Raw genomic sequence first — 18729 nt, forward strand, 5'->3', positions numbered from 1 at the left:
ATGGGATGGGATGGGATCCATACGATGGGATCCATACAATGGGAAAGGAGAGGATGGGATGAACAGGACCTGTTGCCCCCTGAGCAGGGCAATCCCCCTGTCCCAAGAACAGGAGGGCAGCTCCAGATGTCCCCAGACTACAAAAGCATCCCCAGGCAGTACCTGGCCTCCAGAGGAAAAAAAATCGAAGCAAATCACCCCAAGGCTTTCTGATTACCCTGATTTATTAATGCAAAACAAACGAGCTGCACGCTCAGCTCCTGCACAGGGGCTGGGCCAGCACTGTGAGTCCCCAGTGCTTCTGTGTCCTTCTGGCACCGTGAGAGGAGGCATTTGGGTGCTGCTCTGGTTATTCCCCACATGGGAGAACAGAAGAGCAGGGATCTGAGGCACAAACTGGCTGTGTCTTCATGCTCAGGATGGCACCAGGCTCCCTAGTCCCTCTGGGCACCTCCTTGTGCCCGTGCCAGTGCCAGCCCTGTCACTGCAGCTTGGTCACAGCATTTGTCCTGGCTCAGTGCCCAGTCTGCACCCTGGGGAGAGTCTGGGCTGTGGCTGCAGCTCTCTGCCATCCTCAGGCTGGGAAGGACATCAAGCTTGCATTCCTTCCCACCAGCTGTGCCCATCACAGAAGGTCCAAAAGAATTCCAAAGCCTTGGAAGGGCCACCTGGTTGGGGAAATCCATCCTATGGGACAAAACACCCTCAGGTGGGCAGCTACAGCACCTCTGCACACCCAAAGCTCACATACAAAACCTGAGCACTGCAGCTGTCCCAGCACAGCATCCATCCCGAAATGTCCCTGTGTCTTTCACTCAAATCTAGGAGCAATCTCTGTCCCTGGGCTGCACCAGTCTGGTGGTGCAGTTCACAACTGCTCAGCCTCGCTACAGCCCTGCCAGGCCAGGAGCAGCCCCATGAGCTCCCGGGGGCTGTCTGGCACCTCTTTTCCCCTCACAGGCTGGGCAGATTGCTCATCATGCTGGAGTTGCTGGACAGAGGCGCCCTGGGCCGAGCGCTCTGGGCCGTGGGGCCTCGGAAGCTGTCCCGGCAGCGCAGGGAGCTCTCCGTGGAGGAACCAGAGTTGATGTCTGAGATGGTCACGCAGCTGCCAGGCCTGCAGAGCCCAGCCCTGACACAGCAGCAGCACAGCAGGCTGCCCACGGCCCGGCGAACCTCCACGCTGCGCAGCGAGTAAATGACGGGGTTGATGCCCGAGTTGAGCAGCGCCAGAGCCAGGGTCCAGTCCAGGCTGCGCAGGTGGTTGCAGGCCCCGGTGTCACAGAACACATCCAAGAGCAGCAGCACGAAGAGAGGGCTCCAGCACACGATGAAAGCCCCCAGGATCATCAGCACCGTCTTCAGCAAGCGCAGCGAGCGCCGGCGGCCATTCCGCGAGCAGCTTTGCCTGGAGCTGGCCTGCACCAGGAGGAAGATGGAGATGTAGAGCCCGATGATCCCCAGGAGGATCACGCTGAACATCACCACAGAAAACAGGATATAATTCTTGGAGTAGAGCGGCAGGAGCACGGAGCAGGCCTGGAAATCACAGAGGCAGTTCCACCCCAGCATGGGCAGCAGGCCGATGGCGAGGGCCAGCAGCCAGCAGGCCGCGATGAGGCCGCGCAGCCGCAGCGTCTTGCTGGCCTCGCTCTCCGCGATGGGCCTCACCATGGCGCTGTAGCGCTCCACCGCCGTCACCAGCAGGCTGAAGGTGGAGGCGGCCAAAGCCACGAAGAGGATGCCCTCCCTGAGGAACCAGAGCTGAGGGGACAGCTGGAAGGTCTTGCTGCCCGACAGGCAGAGGTTGCAGAGGTAGGCGATGCCCGCCAGGAGGTCACTGAGGGTGATGCTGGCGATGCAGGAGTAGACCCAGCGGCGGCCCCGCAGGCAGCGCAGCACGGCCAGCAGCACCAGCAGGTTCTCCACGATGATGAGGCAGCTGATGGCGACGAAGGCCGTGCGCAGAGGCCCCATGCCCTCGTCGGCGGAGTGGCGCTTGCTGAGCTTGCCCGAGAAGTTGTAGTGCTGCAGGATGATGTTGATGTTCCCGGTGGCAGCCAGCTGCAGGCAGGAGGCTTTGGGGGTAAGCAGGTGAGCAGAGTCCAGGGGAAGGAGGAGGGAGCGATTCACCAGCCAGCTCAGCACTGGAGCAGCCATCTTCTGAGCCTGGGTCTGCACTCAGCGGGTGCTCGATGCAGGAAGGGTCAGGTGAGGCTTGGAGCAGAGCAGATCCTCTGTTTGAGGGCTGCAGCCAGCCCTGCTCAACGGAGGGGAGAGTCAGAGCCCTGTCTGCCAGCCCTGCAGCACTGAAAGAGCAAAAGGGAGAGGAGGGTGAGGTGTTTTGTAAGTCCACCCATGAGCATGGGCTTCCTGTTGTTTAATAAAGTTTCCTGTTGTGACTGCCACTATTGACATCTCTTCTAACAACTGTCATTTCTTGGTAAGGGTCTGGTTATTCTGAGCTTTGCTGTGGTTGTGAAGGTGTGAAGAAACGTGCCAGGGTTGGAGCAGGCTGTGTCAAACAGGGACAACACCTTGATGGGTGGGGTCTGGGAGCCAGAACAGATCCCAGTGCTGGTAAGAGCACCCAGACAGCTCGAGACACAAAATGCTTTGCTTGCAGAGCCTGGCAGAGAGCCACTGCCTGTTCCTCAGCTGCCCTGTGCTCAGATCATCCCTCTTCCCTCTTCAGGAGGAAGATCCATGCTGTCACTCCATGAGCCCAGCTCCTGCCACTGTCTCAGAACACATCCAGGCACATCCATCCTGTCTGTGCAGCTCCTGGCACCTGAGGGGTGCCTCCACTCCAAAGCAATCCAGCTGCTCCAAGCTGACACTGTGCCCTGACACTGCAGCTACACCTTCAACTCACCAAGCACCTGCTAGGGATGGGTGAGGATCCTCCCACAGGCAGGGAAGGAGGCAAAAATGCTGCTGCTTCCCACCTTTGAGGTGCTGAGAGCAGAACCAAGAAACCAGAGCATGGCTGAAATGTTCATTTCTAGCATTGGCCTAAGTCCTTATGTTTGCAAAACTCAACAGGAAAGCCTTGGAACGTGCTGTACCCAACTGTGGATGTGAATTTGCCTTTGCACTCACCTGCCATGGCTTGTGGGAGGCTCTTGCTGCCCCAGGGAGGTTCAGCAATGCTCTCCAGCTCCTCATCTGAGGCCCAGCACGGTGCAGGTAGTGGGGACAGCTCCTCGTGCAAAACAAGTGAGGCTTCTACCTACGAAAATGAAAAAAGGGGAAGTTACACCATCAACCACATTTCTGTGCAGGGTGGACCCCACCCAAATCAGCTGCAGAGTGGCAGAGATGAAAGAAAAGCAGAGCACCCTTTAAATCAGGGTCTCAGCAGAAGCTGAGCCCTGCTGGCCCTGGGCTGTCACTCCAGACTGTCAGGGAGCCATGGAAATGTCACCAAGATGAGAGAAAAGAGCAGGGAGCTGTCCAGGGAGCCCATGGACTGATCCCAGCCTGGATGGCAGCTCAGACAAGAGGAAAATGCAAAGGTGGCTCCTGCAGAAAGCCACGTGCAAGCAAGAGTGGTTCTCATCAAAAGCTGAGGGCTCCATCCTCCACCCTCACCCTTTCAGCTGAGGTTTTGGCTTTTTCTATCAGCAGAGTGGAAAGAAAGTCACACTGATAAGGTCAGCAGATGACCCCAGATTGAAGGAGAGGAAATCAGCAGGAAGGCCGAGCCACGAGTGCAGGGCTGCACGTTCAGCACCAGGAGATCACCCCAAATTCCCCCCAAATCTGGAATCCCTGGCACATCACCCCTGTGAGCTTTCCTCTTGCCTCAGGGGGAACCTCCAGCTCATGGGTCTGTTCAGGACACAGCTGGTGGAATGTGGGAAGTGGATTTGTAGGGAGTTTTTAGGGTTTGATTTGGGGAATGGATTTGTAGAGAGTTTTAGGGCTTGATAGAAAGTTCTGGGTCTCTGTGTCTGGGTCTGGGTAATCTCTGGGTCAGGAAAAGGGTATTGTCCAACAGTGGAATGTTCCTGGAAGATCAGAGAATGGAGAAACTTGCCTTGTCAGGGGCTCTAAGCAGCTGCTCCAAGAGCTGGCAATGTTTGAGTCTCAGGGATTCCTGAGAGATCTGTGGAGAGGATGGGACTGGGGCAGGCAAACCTTTTGCTCAAGGCAGATGAGCTGCTGGGACAGCTTGAGCCCCTCACCCCTGGTGTTCTGCTTCTCTGGACCAGCAAAACATGGAAAGATCTTTCTAAAAACTGCCCCTTCCACAAACACATCCAAGGCAAGGAGTGCCCAGCTCATGACTGAGGGTTAATGGGGTCTGAGCCCCCACGTGAAGAAGAATTCCTGCTCTGCCTCATCCCCATTGCTCTCTGCAGCCACAGCCTGAGCTGGATCTCGGCCTTTCTCCCCTACTGCCATCCCAGTTCAGATGTTCTGATTTTGAAGCCAAGTGGGGCAGAGGAGGGACACCCCCTCCTGCAACATTTCTCATATTTTCCCTTCAAATCAGAGCCAGAATCTGCCTGAAACTGCTTGACACTGCCTGAAACTGTCTGGTGGCTCCTTGTGCTGGGCTGGGAAAGGTCAGGGGACACACAGGGGGGCACACAAAGGTCAGGGGGCACCTGAATCCCTGTGGATCTCTCCAGCTCCATGCCTAAAGCAGGTATTGATGGATGAGGCACCTCAGCATCCCTGGCACCTTCCAGAGGACAGCAGGAAGGCCAAAACACCTTGGCCTCAGAGAGAGGAACTGGTCTGCACTCAGAGAGGAGCAGGAGAGCAGCTCAGCTCCCTGTGCCCATGGCCTGTCCCCCCTGTCCTGGGGCTGCTGCTCCCAGCAGGGTTTCCACCCACAGATTGTGGGAGACCCACAAGTAACTGCAAGGCAAAAAGAGCAAACTACAAACACAAGATAAAATATCGATGATTCCTCTTGAGGTTTTCCTGCTGTGCTGCTGCAAAGTCCTGATTAAAGCTCGTGCTTTCAGATATTAAGATTTAAAATACCAAACCATGGGTTCAGCTCTGTGGAGAGCTCAGTGTCAGGCTGCATGGCCCCAGCACAGCCCAAGGCATCCACTTGCAGGTGTTTTTGTGCTCCAGGAAGGGTGGAGCAGATTTGGTTTAAAAATGACTGAGCACTCACTCCTGGCAGTTGGGTGGTTGCACTTCCCCGCTTTGGTCTCTTCTGGTGCACAGAGCATTTCCCACATCCCAGTCCCCAGCTGGCAGGATGCTTCTGCCCCCAGAGGAGCCAAGAAGAGTCAGAAAAGCCCCTCTGACATGGGCTGACCCAAAACCCTGCAGATTTGACTTTTCACAGTGCTCAAAACCAGCTCAGCTGTTTGCCCTTTCATTTAAATTGGTGATGGTGAATCTGTAGAAAAAGAGGCTCTGCAGAGCATTTCTCAAAGGAAAACAAGAATATGAAAGACCAAATTTCACATTGTCTCCTCTAGACCACAGTCACAACTTTAAATGGCCAAGTTTTTCTGGTTGTTTTTTTTAAGTGGCTTTTTTTTTAGAACCTTACATTTCCTCAGGGCAAAAAACATTAAAGAGAAAGTGTGAGAGAATTATGAAATCACACCTCAAAACCACCTCTAATCTTGCTTCCAGCACCCCCTGAGGCTGTGACTGTGCTGTGCCAGGCTCTATCTGCCCTGGCATTTCCACCCTGGGCTGTATCACCCATCAGTGCCAGTCAGGGGGACGTGGGCATTGAGCTGGCCAGGCCAAAGATGCCCTGATTAACCCAATCAGCCCTTTGCACATGGTTTCCCGGCTGCTGGGCACAGCTATAAAAGCAGCTCCTGGCCAGGGGCAAACTCAGGATTGCACCCAAGTGGGCAAAGATGTGCCAGCTTTGGACAATGCCAGCCCTGCTGCTGCTGCTCTGCTGCCCATGGGCCAGTGCCAGTGAGTCAGGGCTGTGCTTTGGGGCTGCTTTGGGGGTCTCAGAAGCCCCTGGCTCATATTAGGCTGGGTTTCTTTTGCAGGTGCTCTGCGGGGTGAGATTGTGGGGGGCCACGAGGCACGGCCCCACTCGCACCCCTACATGGCATACCTGAAGATCGTAGAGCATGGGTACTGTGGGGGCTTCCTGGTGGCCCCTGACTGGGTGATGTCAGCTGCACACTGCCTGGGGTGAGTATTGATACAGGGGTTTATCCCTGTTTTTCTCCCCTAGTCTTCCCTGGAGTGATTTTGGAGCAGATCCCTCCTGTGCTGGGCAGCTCTCTGCACCTGCCTGTTAAATGAAATATATCAAATAAGGGAGGGAGGGGGTGACACCCAGGCTGATTTCCCCTTTCCCCAGCCTGATTTCCCCTTTCCCCAGCCTGATTTCCCCTTTCCCCCTCCTTCTGCCATGGCCAGGAACACCACAGTCATCCTGGGGGCTCATGACATCTTTGAACCAGAAAAATCCCAGCAGGTCCGGGGAGTGCTCAAGTACTACAAGCACCCTGAGTACAACCCCATCACCTATGCAAATGACATCATGCTGCTGCAGGCAAGGAGTTCTGAGGGGACAGAGGGGCTGGGGGGCCACCAGGGGCTGGGTAGAGCTTGTGGGGCTCCTTCCCCAAAGCTGCTTCTGCCCCAGGTGCTGGAGGTTGGGAGGGATCTGGGAAGGAGCCATGGGCAGGGCTGGAGCCTCGTGCGGCTCTCACAGCAGCTGGCAGAGCCTGCTAGACCCTGCCTGCCTCTGCAGAGCAAATATCCTGCTCACAACCCTCTCTGAACCCCCTCTAGCTGACATCAAAGGCCACTCTCAATGAATACGTGCAGCCCATCCGTCTGCCCAGGACTGGCAGCGACCTCCCCACGGGCACCAAGTGCATGATTGCAGGCTGGGGTCTGATCGACCAGGACAGGCTCACCAGCAAGCTCTTTGAGACCCAGGTGTCCATCTACAGCCGCAGGAAATGCAGCCTCTTCTACCCACAGCTGAATTCTGGCATGATCTGTGCAGGCAGCTTCCACCAGCTGAGGGATTCCAGCCAGGTAGGAGAGGGCACAGGGGATGTTCTGGAAGATGGTGACAAGTGTTTGAGCACAGGGTTTGGCTCTCTGGGTGTGCTGGCACCAGCCACAGGGGTAGAGATCAGCCCAGTTGGGAAACGGGGCAGGAATGGAGCCCCAGGGCAGGGAGGGAGCAAATCTGTTACCACAGGCAAGAAAAAAAATAAAAATCTGCTGTCTCTAAAATCACTTTCATCTCTCTCCAGGGAGATTCTGGTGGGCCCCTGGTGTGCAATAACGTGGCACAAGGAGTTGTTTCCTTTGGCTATGATTCCCCACCCGGGGTCTACGCCCGCATCTCCAACTACCTGCCCTGGATCAGAAGAGTCATGAATAAATAGTGGCAGTGGCAGTGGGAGCATTTCTCCAGCTCTGCTGTGCCCTGGACACTGCAAATCTTCCTTCCTGCCCCTGCTGAAGGCTCAAATCCCTGCTGTCTCCTCAGGAACCCAAATGACTTGCTCAGGGCACCTTCACTGTGTTCTGGGGCTGCTGTCTGTCCTTGCCTGCTGTCTGTCCCCCTGGCAGGGGCAGAGATGGCCCCAGATGGCACAAAAAGAGGCTGTGCCACAAGAAACCCCACTTCCTTCAGAGATAACCCTGTTCCTGCTTGAACCCTGCTTGCACTTCGAGTAAACTCAAAGCTGCCCCTCCCAGCGCGTGTTGTGTGTTTTTTTGTGGCCTTGCCACAGAGAGAAGTGTTTAAATCCCATGTTTAATGTTTAAATGTTTAAATCACATGTTTAATGTTTAAATCCCATTTAACAGGAGGGAGGCTCTGGCTGCTGCACCTGAGAGGTGCAGAAATCACAGCTCTGCATCCTCAGTCTGTGGCAGAATCAGAAATAAGAGCTGAGCTTGCCCTTCTTGGGGTGATGAGTATGGGAATGTGCCTCCTATTGATGGAGTGACAAAATTGTCCTTTGTCCCCTCAAAAAGGAAAGAAGCCCAGAAATTTCTCTCTTCCATTAGGTGAAAAATCCACCTCATAGTCCCTGGGGAATTTCACCTTAAATTTAAGGATAGCTAATTAGACAGAAGCCAAAAAATCCTGCTTGGGCAATTTACTAGAAAAAGAAGAGAACTAAGAAACTAAAACTAATCACTTTTGTGAGGTGTTTTAGCAGGAGCAAGGACCTCTTGCATCTAGCTCAGTTTTTCCCTGTTTGTTATTTTGCCTTTTATTAAACCTTTTTGTTCCCAACACTGCCACAGAAGCCCATCCTGCTGATTTTATGCCCCCAAAAGCAGCTGAGCTACCTTGGGTGAGTAACAGACCTGCAAGAACTTATGAGACCTGACTCGAAGAAGCTGCAATCACTGATGGGGAGTAAAACTGCCCAGGTAGGAATGGGCAGGATGATGGGCACAGATCCCATCACCAACTTCAGAGCGGTGCCACCCTCCTGGGAGCATGGGCAGAAGGGATGTGGGCACCAGCAGTGCCCAGGGCTCTGAGGGTTCCATCTCCAGGGCACAGAGCAGCTGCACAGCAAGGCCACAGGGCACTCTTGGGTTTTCTGTGGTTGAGATGACCCCTGAGGTATTAAAAGTCTTTTTTTCCCAGCCCCACAACCGAAGAAGAAATCAGATCTGCTTTTCAAGGTTGTTTATTTTCTCATATCTATTCCATTCTTTCTCTGACCTGCTGAGATCTGTCCAGCAGGTTGGGTTGAGACACAGTGCCTGTCCTTGGGGTGGTGTTAACTTTTTATACTAAAAACTGTGTGTACTTTATTTACAATAATTTTCCAATACCTATCACCTATGTTAGACAGTCTGTCTCTACTCTACACCAATCCAAAAGTGCCACCATCACAGCAGAAGATGGAGGACAAGAAGAAGGAGAAGAAGGACAGGACACACCCAGATTCCTCCATCTTGTCTCTTGAACCCATATTCTAAAAACCCCAAAATTCTGCTTTTTCACCCTGTGACAAATTAACCATCATTCTACTCAAACTTTTGTGGCTTGTAAATCTTCACACAAAGTTGGTATTGGTTCCATGGGCTAAAATGGAAGGCACAGGTGTTTGTGACTCTGTGCCAAGGTCTTAAATCACTCAGGGCAGCCAGAGGAATGTCCTGGTCCTGACAGGGCACAGCAGGCTGATCTCTCTGAGCTGCAAGAGGCTCCACGGGCTGCAGGGAGCTGGATTTTCTGTGTTCTGAGCCCTTGGGTGTGGGCAGTGGCTGGTAAAACACCAGGTCAGGGCTTTGGGATCCCAGAGAGGAGGCACATCCCAAATCCCAGCTGTCACACACTCACTGCTCCCACAATCCATCCCCATTTCTGGGGTAGAAGCACAGGAAGGTTTGAGCTGAAAGGGTTTTGAAGGAGCTGGGTTCACAGAAGTGCCTGACCCCAAAGCCACATCCTCCTCTCCTCCCTGCAGGGCCCGGACCTGGCTGGTGCTGGGCACATCCTTGTCCCCCGGTAACCCAAACCTCTCCCTGCACCTTTGGGTGATGCCCAAAGATGAGTTCTCTCCTCAAAGGATGCTCAAGGGCTCATTTCAGACATTGGAGTCTGAATTTCCTCCCATCTCCTTCCTTCCAGCTCCTTCCTGGTGGCTTCTCTTGAGTACACAGAGAGCCAAGAGTTCCCAGGGGGAGGTGATGGGGACAGAGGTTAAATGAAGTTGTTTTTTCTAAAATTAATCACCAATCTTTATTCAATATGTTACTAAAATTATAAAATACAATTTGACAACACACTGAATCATATTTTAAAATATGTATTCAAATCACACTTCTCTTCCAATATTTTTCACCACAAAAAATATGCTATAACTAATACTCTCATTGCCAACATTACCTTAGCAATTCCTAACCACAAACAACAATCTCATCAATTTTACCATTAATATTCAAACTTTACAACAACAATTTAACCTTAATAACAATAATACTCATTCAACTATTATTACATCCCCTAAAAAAAAAGTTCCACAATTAGAATTTTTCACCAAAAAAATGCTATAACTAATACTCTCATTGCCAACCATTAAAATATTCAAACTTTATACCATTAAATACCATAAAATATTCTCATTATACCATTAAAATATTCAAACTTTACAAGAACAATTTTACCTTAATAACAATAATACTCATTCAATTACTACTACATAGCCTAAAAAAAGTTCCACAATTAGAATTTTTCACCAAAAAAATGCTATAACTAATACTGTCATTGCCAACATTACCTTAGCAATTCCTAACCACAAACAACAATCTCATCAATTTTACCCTTAAAATATTCAAACTTTACAACAACAATTTAACCTCAATAACAATAATATTCATTCAATTATTATTACATATCCTAAAAAAAAGTTCCACAGTTAGAATTTTTCACCAAAAAAAATTTTTAACTTTATTACTAATACTCTCATTACCAACATTGCCTTAACAATTCCTAACCATAAACAAAAATCTCATCAATTTTACCATCAAAATATTCAAACTTTACAAGAACAATTTAACTTTAATAACAATAATACTCATTTGATTGTTACTACATACCCTAAAAAAAATGTTCCACAATTAGAATTTTCCACCAAAAAAAAGTTATAACTAATGCTCTCATTACCTTAACAAATCTTAACCACAAACAACAATCTCATCAATTTTACCATCAAAATATTCAAACTTTACAACAACAATTTAACCTTAATAACAACAATATTCATTCAATTATTACTACATGCCCTAAAAAATAAAAAGTTCCACAATTAGAATTTTTCACAAAAAAAAAATTAACTTCATAACCAATACTCTCATTGTCAACATTACCTTAACTATTCCTCACCACAAACAACAATCTCATCAATTTTACCATTAATATTCAAACTTAAAACAACAATTTAACCTTAATAACAACAATACTCATTTGATTATTACTGCATACCCAAAAAAAAGTTCCACAATTAGAATTTTCCACCAAAAAAAAGTTATAACTAATGCTCTCATTCCCTTAACAAATCTTAACCACAAACAACAATCTCATCAATTTTACCATCAAAATATTCAAACTTTACAACAACAATTTAACCTTAATAACAATAATGCTTGTTCAATTATTACTACATGCCCTAAAAAATAAAAAGTTCCACAATTAGAATTTTTCACAAAAAAAAAAATTAACTTTATAACCAATACTCTCATTGCCAACATTACCTTAACTATTCCTCACCACAAACAACAATCTCATCAGTTTTGCCATTAAAATATTCAAACTTACAACAACAATTTAACCTTAATAACAACAATACTCATTTGATTATTACTACATACCCAAAAAAAGTTCCACAACTAGAATTTTCCACCAAAAAAAAGTTATAACTAATACTCTCATTCCCTTAACAAATCCTAACCACAAACAACAATCTCATCAATTTTACCATCAAAATATTCAAACTTTACAACAACAATTTAACCTTAATAACAATAATGCTTGTTCAATTGTACTACATACCCTAAAAAAATTAAAATTCCACAATTAGAGTTCCACTAATTAGCTCTGATGAATGAGTGAGTGCAGAAGTCCCTGGCAGGGGTGAGGATGTTCTGTGATGTCAGGGGGAGACTTTGTGGGTTGGTTTGTGGTGGGAAAAACCAGTGGGGAATTTTAAATATACAAAACCATTCTGCAGTGCAGGGGCAAAGGTGCCTGCCCTGCTCTCAGGGCCTTTCCCACTGCTCAGGACGAGGTTCCCCCAGCCCAGCTCGGATTTCTGCTCACAAATCCTCCAAATTCTTGCCTGGGATGGAGGGAAACTGAGTCAGCTCAGCCTCCAGCAGAAGGGTCCATGTTTGGGCTGCTGCTCAGAGCTGCTATCGGCTCACAAATCTGCAAGTGAACAGGCTGCAGCTGCTTATCTGTGCTGCATGAATCTCTGTCACGTCAGGGTTTTCCTTGAAGCTCCAGCTGCTGCAGGCTTTGCACGAGAATGGCAGCTTGGTAAATTCAAACTGGGGTTTGCCCACTTGGCACGGGAGGCAGAGGGGGAAACTGATTTACCGGCAGTGAGGGCAGCGAGGAAACATCAGCCCTGCTTCGTCACAGGTGAGATGGGGATGCTCAGGGTTGGATTTTTCTGGAAAATGCCAGAATTTGGGCTGGAAGGGACCTTAGGGATCATCTCATTCCATCCCTGGACACTTTCACCATCCCAGGCTGCTCCAATCCCATCCAGCCTGGCCTTGGACATTCCAGGGATCCAGGGGCAGCCACAGCTGCTCTGGGAATTCTGAATTCCATCCCAGGGAAAGATTTCTTCCCAGTATCATCACAACCATGTCACAAACACATTCATGGCCATTTTCCTCCATTAGCCAAGACAGGGGTTACTGAAGGAGGGCAGAAGGGTCCTCACCTGCCATTCACAGCCTTTGGTGATGCCTCAGGTTTGAGTTTTTATATTTTTCAGGTTCTGTGCTGCTTTAGTGTGTATTTTATTTACACAGGGTAAATAAGGTACACACTAAAGTGTCTGGGTTTCCTATCAGGGGATGGTGAGCTCAGAGCAGGGAGACAAAACAATTCCTGCCCCAGCTGGGGACCAAAGACAAATGATCCAAATCTCAGGCCCAAGAGCACAAACAACAGAGAAAAACAAGCAGGATGGGACTGCATGGGCTGGAGCTGGCATTGGACAATTAACTCCAATATAAAAATGGAGCAGAAGTTATAAAAGTGACAGACCCCATGACCTGTTGTCCATTTTTGTGACTTTTTGGGTTTTATCTTGGGTGCAGCCCTGCATGGGCTGGGGCTGCAGTTGGACAATGAACTGCAAGATGCAAATGGGGCAGAACTTGGGGACAACAGACCCCATGACCTGTTGTCCATTTTTGTGACCATTTTGGTTCATCTTGGGTTCATTTTGTGACCATTTTGGTTCATCTTGGGTTCATTTTGTGACCATTTTGGGTTCATTTTGTGTTCACTTTGTGACCATTTTGGTTCATCTTTTGTTCATTTTGTGACCATTTTAGTTCATCTTGGGTTCATTTTGTGACAGTTTTGGTTCATCTTGGGTTCATTTTGTGACCGTTTTAGTTCGTCTCGGGCTCAGCCCTGGCTGGGCCCTTGTGCTGCCCAAGATGGATCCATTGAGGCCTCCTATTAAATAAATAAATTAATTAACTCTGTCTGGTTTCACAAGGCATCATTAGAACCGATGGAAGTGATGCATCAGGTGAAAGAAATCTCATTCATGTGGGGCTCCTGATAAAAATCAAGAGGCTTTCCAAGAAGAGAAGCTGCAAAGGAAGAGCTCACTGGAAGTCAAAGAGGTGAGGGTGGCTGCATTGCCCACAGCTCCCAGAACAAACACAGAGTTCTAAAATTGCCTTTAGAAGGACGTCAGATCCCTCAGATCAGCCCGTGATGGAGGTGGGCTGGTGCCCAAAGCCAGAAGTGACTGAATTCCCCTCTCGCCCTGCTGAACATGCAACTTGTGGAGAGATTCTTCAGATGAGTCTGCCTTCTGTGGTTTCCTGGAGTCTGGTGCGGGGCTATAAAACCCTGCTGGGAGCGGGGTGAGACCCCAGAAGCTCGAAGGGACCCACAGCAGGCTGGGATGGAGCACCTGCAGAGCCTCCTGCTGCCCCTCGTGCTGGTGATGTGCCCCCCAGCCAGCAGCAGTAAGTAGAGTGGGTTGGGAATTTATAAAATCAGAGGGTTTTGGGGAAAGCTGCAAAAGGCAGGCGTCAGATACAGCAGAATTGTGATCAGAGCTAAGCAGCAGCCATGAGATTGGTCAGCAGAAAAACTATTTAAACTGTAGAAAAGCAAGGATGAATAGAACAATGATCTGTGTATTAATGCTTGTCTGAACAGCTCTCTAAGCTGCAGAAAGTTTATCTAGCAAGATATTAGGAAGGTTAAAGCTTAATAATGGAGCTCTGTGTGTTGTGTTTTAAGGCTTACAAGCAGGTGTTGTATTTGAAATAAGCAAGCATTGTTTTAACCAAAGGTACCTGTGCTTATAGTGGTTGGATAGAACTACTGTCAATATAGAATATATACTATACAGATATAAATACTGTCAATGTGCTTTTGCTTTGTGTGATTGGTCAAGAAGGTTATAAAGTGAGTTGTAACATTAAGTTTTCTGGTCTGCTGCCTAGATTGTGAGCTGCTGGCATCTTCCCATTGCCATAGCCATGTAATGAGACTGATGCTGGAAAATAAAACAGCTCAAGGCATGTTCCCCAGCAGTCTTGTCTCATTCACATCTGTAAATAGCCCCTTGCTGGTGTCAGAGTGGGTTGGGGATGGATAAATCTCATCTCTGTGCCCTCCAAAATCCTCATTCCCATCCCCATCCGTTGCAGGTTACCCCTGGAGGTGGAGGGAGAGAGGAGAAGCCAGGCCCCAGCCTGCTCCCTACGTGGCCTTTCTGCAGGGCAAGGACAACCACAGCTGTGGGGGCTTCCTGGTGGCCCCAGCCTGGGTGATGACGGCGGCTCAGTGCCTGCAGTGAGTCCCTGCCGTGCCCTGCACCGAGGGCTCTGCACCTCCAGGGCCTGGGGAGCAACAGCTCCTCTGGGGAGGGGTCACAGCTGGAGGCACCTCAGCCAACAGCTGGAAATGTCCTGGGTGGCAGGACAGGCTTGGGGACAGCCTGGGGACAGATTGGGGACAGCTTGGGGATAGACTGGGGACAGATTGGGGATAGCCCTGGGCCCCATCTCCCTCCCAGCCCTTGGGACAGGCTTGGGGACAGATTGGGGACAGCCCTGAACCCCATCTCCCTCCCCAGCCTTGGGGACACTTTGGGGACAGCTCTGAGCCCCATTTCCCTCCCAGCCCTGGGGACAGATTGGGGACAGCCCTGGGGACAGCTCTGAGCCCCATTTCCCTGGGGACCAGCTTGGGGACATCTTGGGGACAGTTTGGGGACAGTGCTGAGCCCCATCTCCTTCCCCAGCCCTGGGGACAGGTTTGGGGACAGACTGGGGACAGATTTGGGAAAGCCCTGAGATCCATCTCCCTCCCAGTCCTTGAGACAGCCCTGGGGACAGCTTGGGGACAGCCCTGAGCCCCATCTCCCTCCCAGCCTTGGGGACAGCTTGGGGACAGCCCTGAGCCTCATATCCATCCCTGCCCTGAGCTTAGGGACAGCTCTGAGCCCCATTTCCCTCCCAGCCCTGGGGACAGATTGGGGACACTTTGGGGACAGCTCTGAGCCCCATCTCCCTCCCAGCCCTGGGGACAGATTGGGAACAGCCCTGGGGACAGCTCTGAGCCCCATTTCCCTGGGGACAGGCTTGGGGACACTTTGGGGACAGTCTTGAGCCCCATCTCCCTCCCCAACCTTTGGGACAGCCTTGGGGACAGCCCTGAGCCCCATTTTCCTGGGGACACACGTGGGACAGCCCTGAGCTCCATTTCCATCCCCAGCCCTGAGCCCCATCTCCCTCCCAGCCCACCCTCAGGTATTTTCCCTGATTTTTCCCCCTCCATGACCTGTTTTGTCTTCCCCAGCTATCAGCAATGGGAGCTCAGGGTGGTTTCTCCCCTCGCTGTCAGGCTTTGTCCTTTCTGCCATCAAAATCTCTGCTGGCAGAATTGTTCCCTATGAAATAAATTCCTGTATTCCTAAGAATATTCCAGTTCCTTGCCCAGCCCTTTTCTACCCCTCTGGCTGGGGTATGGATGGACAGGAGGATTTTTCCAGGTGTGGCTCCCACACAGCTCAGGGCTGATTTGGAAATAAATATCCTGATTTAGAAATAAATGATAAATGATTTAGAAATAAATATTCGGATTTAGAAATAAATGATAAATGATTTAGAAATAAATATCCTGATTTAGAAAGCCCCGGACTTCCAAGGGCTTGTGGAGCCCAGAACAAGGAGAACATTGGAACAAATGTGGCCAGCTTGAGGTCTGGGCACTGAAATAAAGGAGATAAAGGAGGGATAAAGGAGATAAAGGAGAAAAAGGAGATAAAGGAGCCCTTGCTCTGCCTCTTGGCTGGGCAGATTCACTGGCAGAGCTCCTTGGTTTCACCGTTCTTCTTTAAAAAATTATACATATAATATATTTATATATTAATTATATCTATATAAATATAGAATATATATGTTTATATATAATATATATTATATATATTATATTATATATATTATATATAATATATAATATATAATATATAATATATAATATATTATATATTATATATTATATAATGTATATTGTATATTGTATATTATTATTGTTATATAAATATATATATTTATATAATATACATAAATACATATATTTTTATATATATATAAATTATATATATAATTATATATATCATTATATAATGATATAATATGTACAATATAATATACAATATATTCTGTAATATATACTATAATATATAATATAATTTAATTATATATATAATAATATATAATAATATATATTATATATTATAATATATAATATTACGTATTATAGAATATATTGTATATTATATTGTACATATGATATAATTATTGTTATATAAATATATATTTATATAATGTACATAAATACATATATTTATATTATATATATATAAATTATATATATAATTCTATATATAATTATGTATATAAATATGTATCTTTATATAATGATATAATATATTTTGTGCATGGGGAATATCTATTTACACTGCATTGTGTAATTACACTGTCCTGGCCATGCCCTGGGGGATGAACCTCAGTGTCCCCAGGTGGGACAGGGACAGGCTGGTGACCCCCCTGTGCTCGATGTCACCAGGCACAAACCTCTGAGTGTCATCCTGGGAGCCCAAAGCCTGCAGAGGAGAGAGGGAGGCTGGCAAACCTTCCAGGTGAAGGAGTACCACAGCTACCCCGGCTTTTCCAGCCCCAAGGAGGGCAAGGACATCCTCCTGCTGAAGGTAACCATCAGCACCCTGAGCTGCAGCCCTGGGGCACCAGGGGATGGTAGATCCCAGGGCAAACACTCATCTCTGTGTTTTCTCCTCTCTTTTTATCTCTGTTTTTTGTGTCCTCACCCAGCTGAATGGCAATGCCAGCAGCAATGGCCACGTCAGGCCCATTTCCTTGGAGAAATCCAAAATTCGGGGCGGCACCGAGTGCAGCCTGGCTGGCTGGGGGGACAGGACAGCCACTGTCACCATCACCAGGCAGAGGGACTGCCTCAACCACTACCCAGGCCTTGCTGACAACCTCATTTGTGGCCAGAGCTCATCCTCCAAGGTACCTGGAAAGGTCAGTGTGCTCGGGGAGGGGAGGCTTGAGGAACTGACAACAGGATCTTTGTGGATCCTTGTGGTTCCCTGTGGATCCTTGTGGTTCCCTGTGGATCCTTGTGGATCCTTGTGGTTCCTTGTGGTTCCATGTGGATCCTTGTGGATCCTTGTGGATCCTTGTGGTTCCTTGTGGTTCCCTGTGGATCCTTGTGGTTCCCTGTGGATCCCTGTGGATCCTTGTGGAACCTTGTGGAACCTTGTGGATCCTTGTGGTTCCTTGTGCTCTCCCATGGCACAGGAGGAGCTGGCAGTCCCAGCAATGGCTCACCCTGAGCCTCACTGTTGGTCTGAGTGAGTTTTGTGTCTGGAGCCAGCAGAAAGGCAGAAATGGAATTTTATTGTTCCCAATAGAACTTGTTGTTGTCACCACCAGCCCCTTGTGTGGCTGGAGAAGAGGAGGCTCAGAGGTGACCTTATTAGAGGTCACCCCATTGCTCTCTACACCTTCCTGAAGGGAGGCTGCAGACAGGTGGGGTTGGTCTCTTCCACCAGGCAGCACTGACAGAACCAGAGGACACAGTGGATATTGGATATTAGGAAGAAATTTTTCACCAAAAGAATAATAAAGCACTGGGATGCTCTTCCCAGGGAGGTGGTGGAATCACCATCTCTGGATGTGTTTTAAAAAAGATTGGACATGGCACTTGGTGCTATAGAATAGTTGAAATGTTGATGATCTTAGAGGTCTCTTTTAACCTCATTATTCTGGAATTCTGGGATTCTGTGATTCTGATTCTCAGTGATTCTGGGACTCTGGGATTCTGGGATTCTCAGTGATTCTGTGATTTTGGGATTCTGTGATTCTGATTTTCAGTGATTCTGGGATTCTTTGATTCTGAGATTCTGATTCTCAGTGATTGTGGGACTCTGGGATTCTGGGATTCTCAGTGATTCTGGGATTCTGATTTTCAGTGATTCTGGGATTCTGGGATTTTGGGATTCTGTGATTCTGTTATCCCCGCCCACTGCAGTCCAGGCTCTGCTGGGCAAATCCTGCCCTGAATTTGCAGCCTCCCTCCCTCCTTCCCTGCAGCTCCACCACCCAGCCCTGATCTCTCTCCTCTTTTTCACAGGGTGATGCTGGGGATCCTCTGGTCTGCAACAACAAAGCCTTTGCCATCTTCTCCTACCGGCACAACAACTGGCCTGGCTTCTACACCCACATTGCTCCTTACCTGCCCTGGGTCCACAGTGTCATCAAATCCTTGTGACGCTGCAGAGCTCACCCTGCAGAGCCCCGTCCTCACCAGCTTTTATTTCCATTTTTCTCTGCCGCAGCTCCTGGTGGATGTGGCAGGGGTTTCTCTGTGAGCTCTGCCCGCCCTGGGGCTGGCACAGAGGAGCTGCCTGGGCTGGGTTGGTGCCCTGGGCTCCTGCCCTGCTGTGGCTCCAGCTGTGGAGGGGAGCAGCAGCACAGCCC

The 18729-nt window shown here is 48.9% G+C and overlaps 3 protein-coding genes across 3 annotated transcripts; 2 read left to right on the forward strand and 1 right to left on the reverse strand.

Moving 5' to 3' along the window:
- Positions 1–244: 244 nt before the first annotated feature.
- Positions 245–6998, reverse strand: S1PR4 (sphingosine-1-phosphate receptor 4). Its single transcript, XM_064734248.1, has 4 exons — positions 6879–6998; positions 6062–6244; positions 3103–3232; positions 245–2309 (listed from the first exon to the last, which is right to left on the reverse strand). The coding sequence occupies exon 4, from the start codon at positions 2158–2160 to the stop codon at positions 955–957; it is 1206 nt and encodes a 401-aa protein (XP_064590318.1). The 5' UTR covers positions 2161–2309; positions 3103–3232; positions 6062–6244; positions 6879–6998; the 3' UTR covers positions 245–954.
- Positions 5644–7679, forward strand: LOC135458845 (mast cell protease 1A-like). Its single transcript, XM_064734250.1, has 5 exons — positions 5644–5913; positions 5994–6141; positions 6373–6508; positions 6751–7002; positions 7227–7679. The coding sequence occupies exons 1-5, from the start codon at positions 5850–5852 to the stop codon at positions 7359–7361; spliced, it is 735 nt and encodes a 244-aa protein (XP_064590320.1). The 5' UTR covers positions 5644–5849; the 3' UTR covers positions 7362–7679.
- A 5885-nt stretch (positions 7680–13564) lies between these two features.
- Positions 13565–18520, forward strand: GZMM (granzyme M). Its single transcript, XM_064733982.1, has 5 exons — positions 13565–13674; positions 14368–14512; positions 16793–16934; positions 17056–17268; positions 18383–18520. The coding sequence occupies exons 1-5, from the start codon at positions 13611–13613 to the stop codon at positions 18518–18520; spliced, it is 702 nt and encodes a 233-aa protein (XP_064590052.1). The 5' UTR covers positions 13565–13610.
- The last annotated feature ends 209 nt before the right edge of the window (positions 18521–18729 follow it).

Source organism: Zonotrichia leucophrys, chromosome 28 (genome assembly GCF_028769735.1).
Source record: "Zonotrichia leucophrys gambelii isolate GWCS_2022_RI chromosome 28, RI_Zleu_2.0, whole genome shotgun sequence".
Lineage (NCBI taxonomy): Eukaryota > Metazoa > Chordata > Aves > Passeriformes > Passerellidae > Zonotrichia > Zonotrichia leucophrys.

Coding starts and splice junctions, on each gene's coding strand:
- S1PR4 (XM_064734248.1), bottom strand. CDS start 2,160: ATGGCTGCTCCAGTGCTGAGCTGGCTGGTGAATCGCTCCCTCCTCCTT.
- LOC135458845 (XM_064734250.1), top strand. CDS start 5,850: ATGTGCCAGCTTTGGACAATGCCAGCCCTGCTGCTGCTGCTCTGCTGC. Junction 6,142..6,372: donor TCAGCTGCACACTGCCTGGG/GTGAGTATTGAT, acceptor TGCCATGGCCAG/GAACACCACAGTCATCCTGG. Junction 6,509..6,750: donor ATGACATCATGCTGCTGCAG/GCAAGGAGTTCT, acceptor AACCCCCTCTAG/CTGACATCAAAGGCCACTCT.
- GZMM (XM_064733982.1), top strand. CDS start 13,611: ATGGAGCACCTGCAGAGCCTCCTGCTGCCCCTCGTGCTGGTGATGTGC. Junction 13,675..14,367: donor GTGCCCCCCAGCCAGCAGCA/GTAAGTAGAGTG, acceptor CATCCGTTGCAG/GTTACCCCTGGAGGTGGAGG. Junction 14,513..16,792: donor ACGGCGGCTCAGTGCCTGCA/GTGAGTCCCTGC, acceptor CGATGTCACCAG/GCACAAACCTCTGAGTGTCA.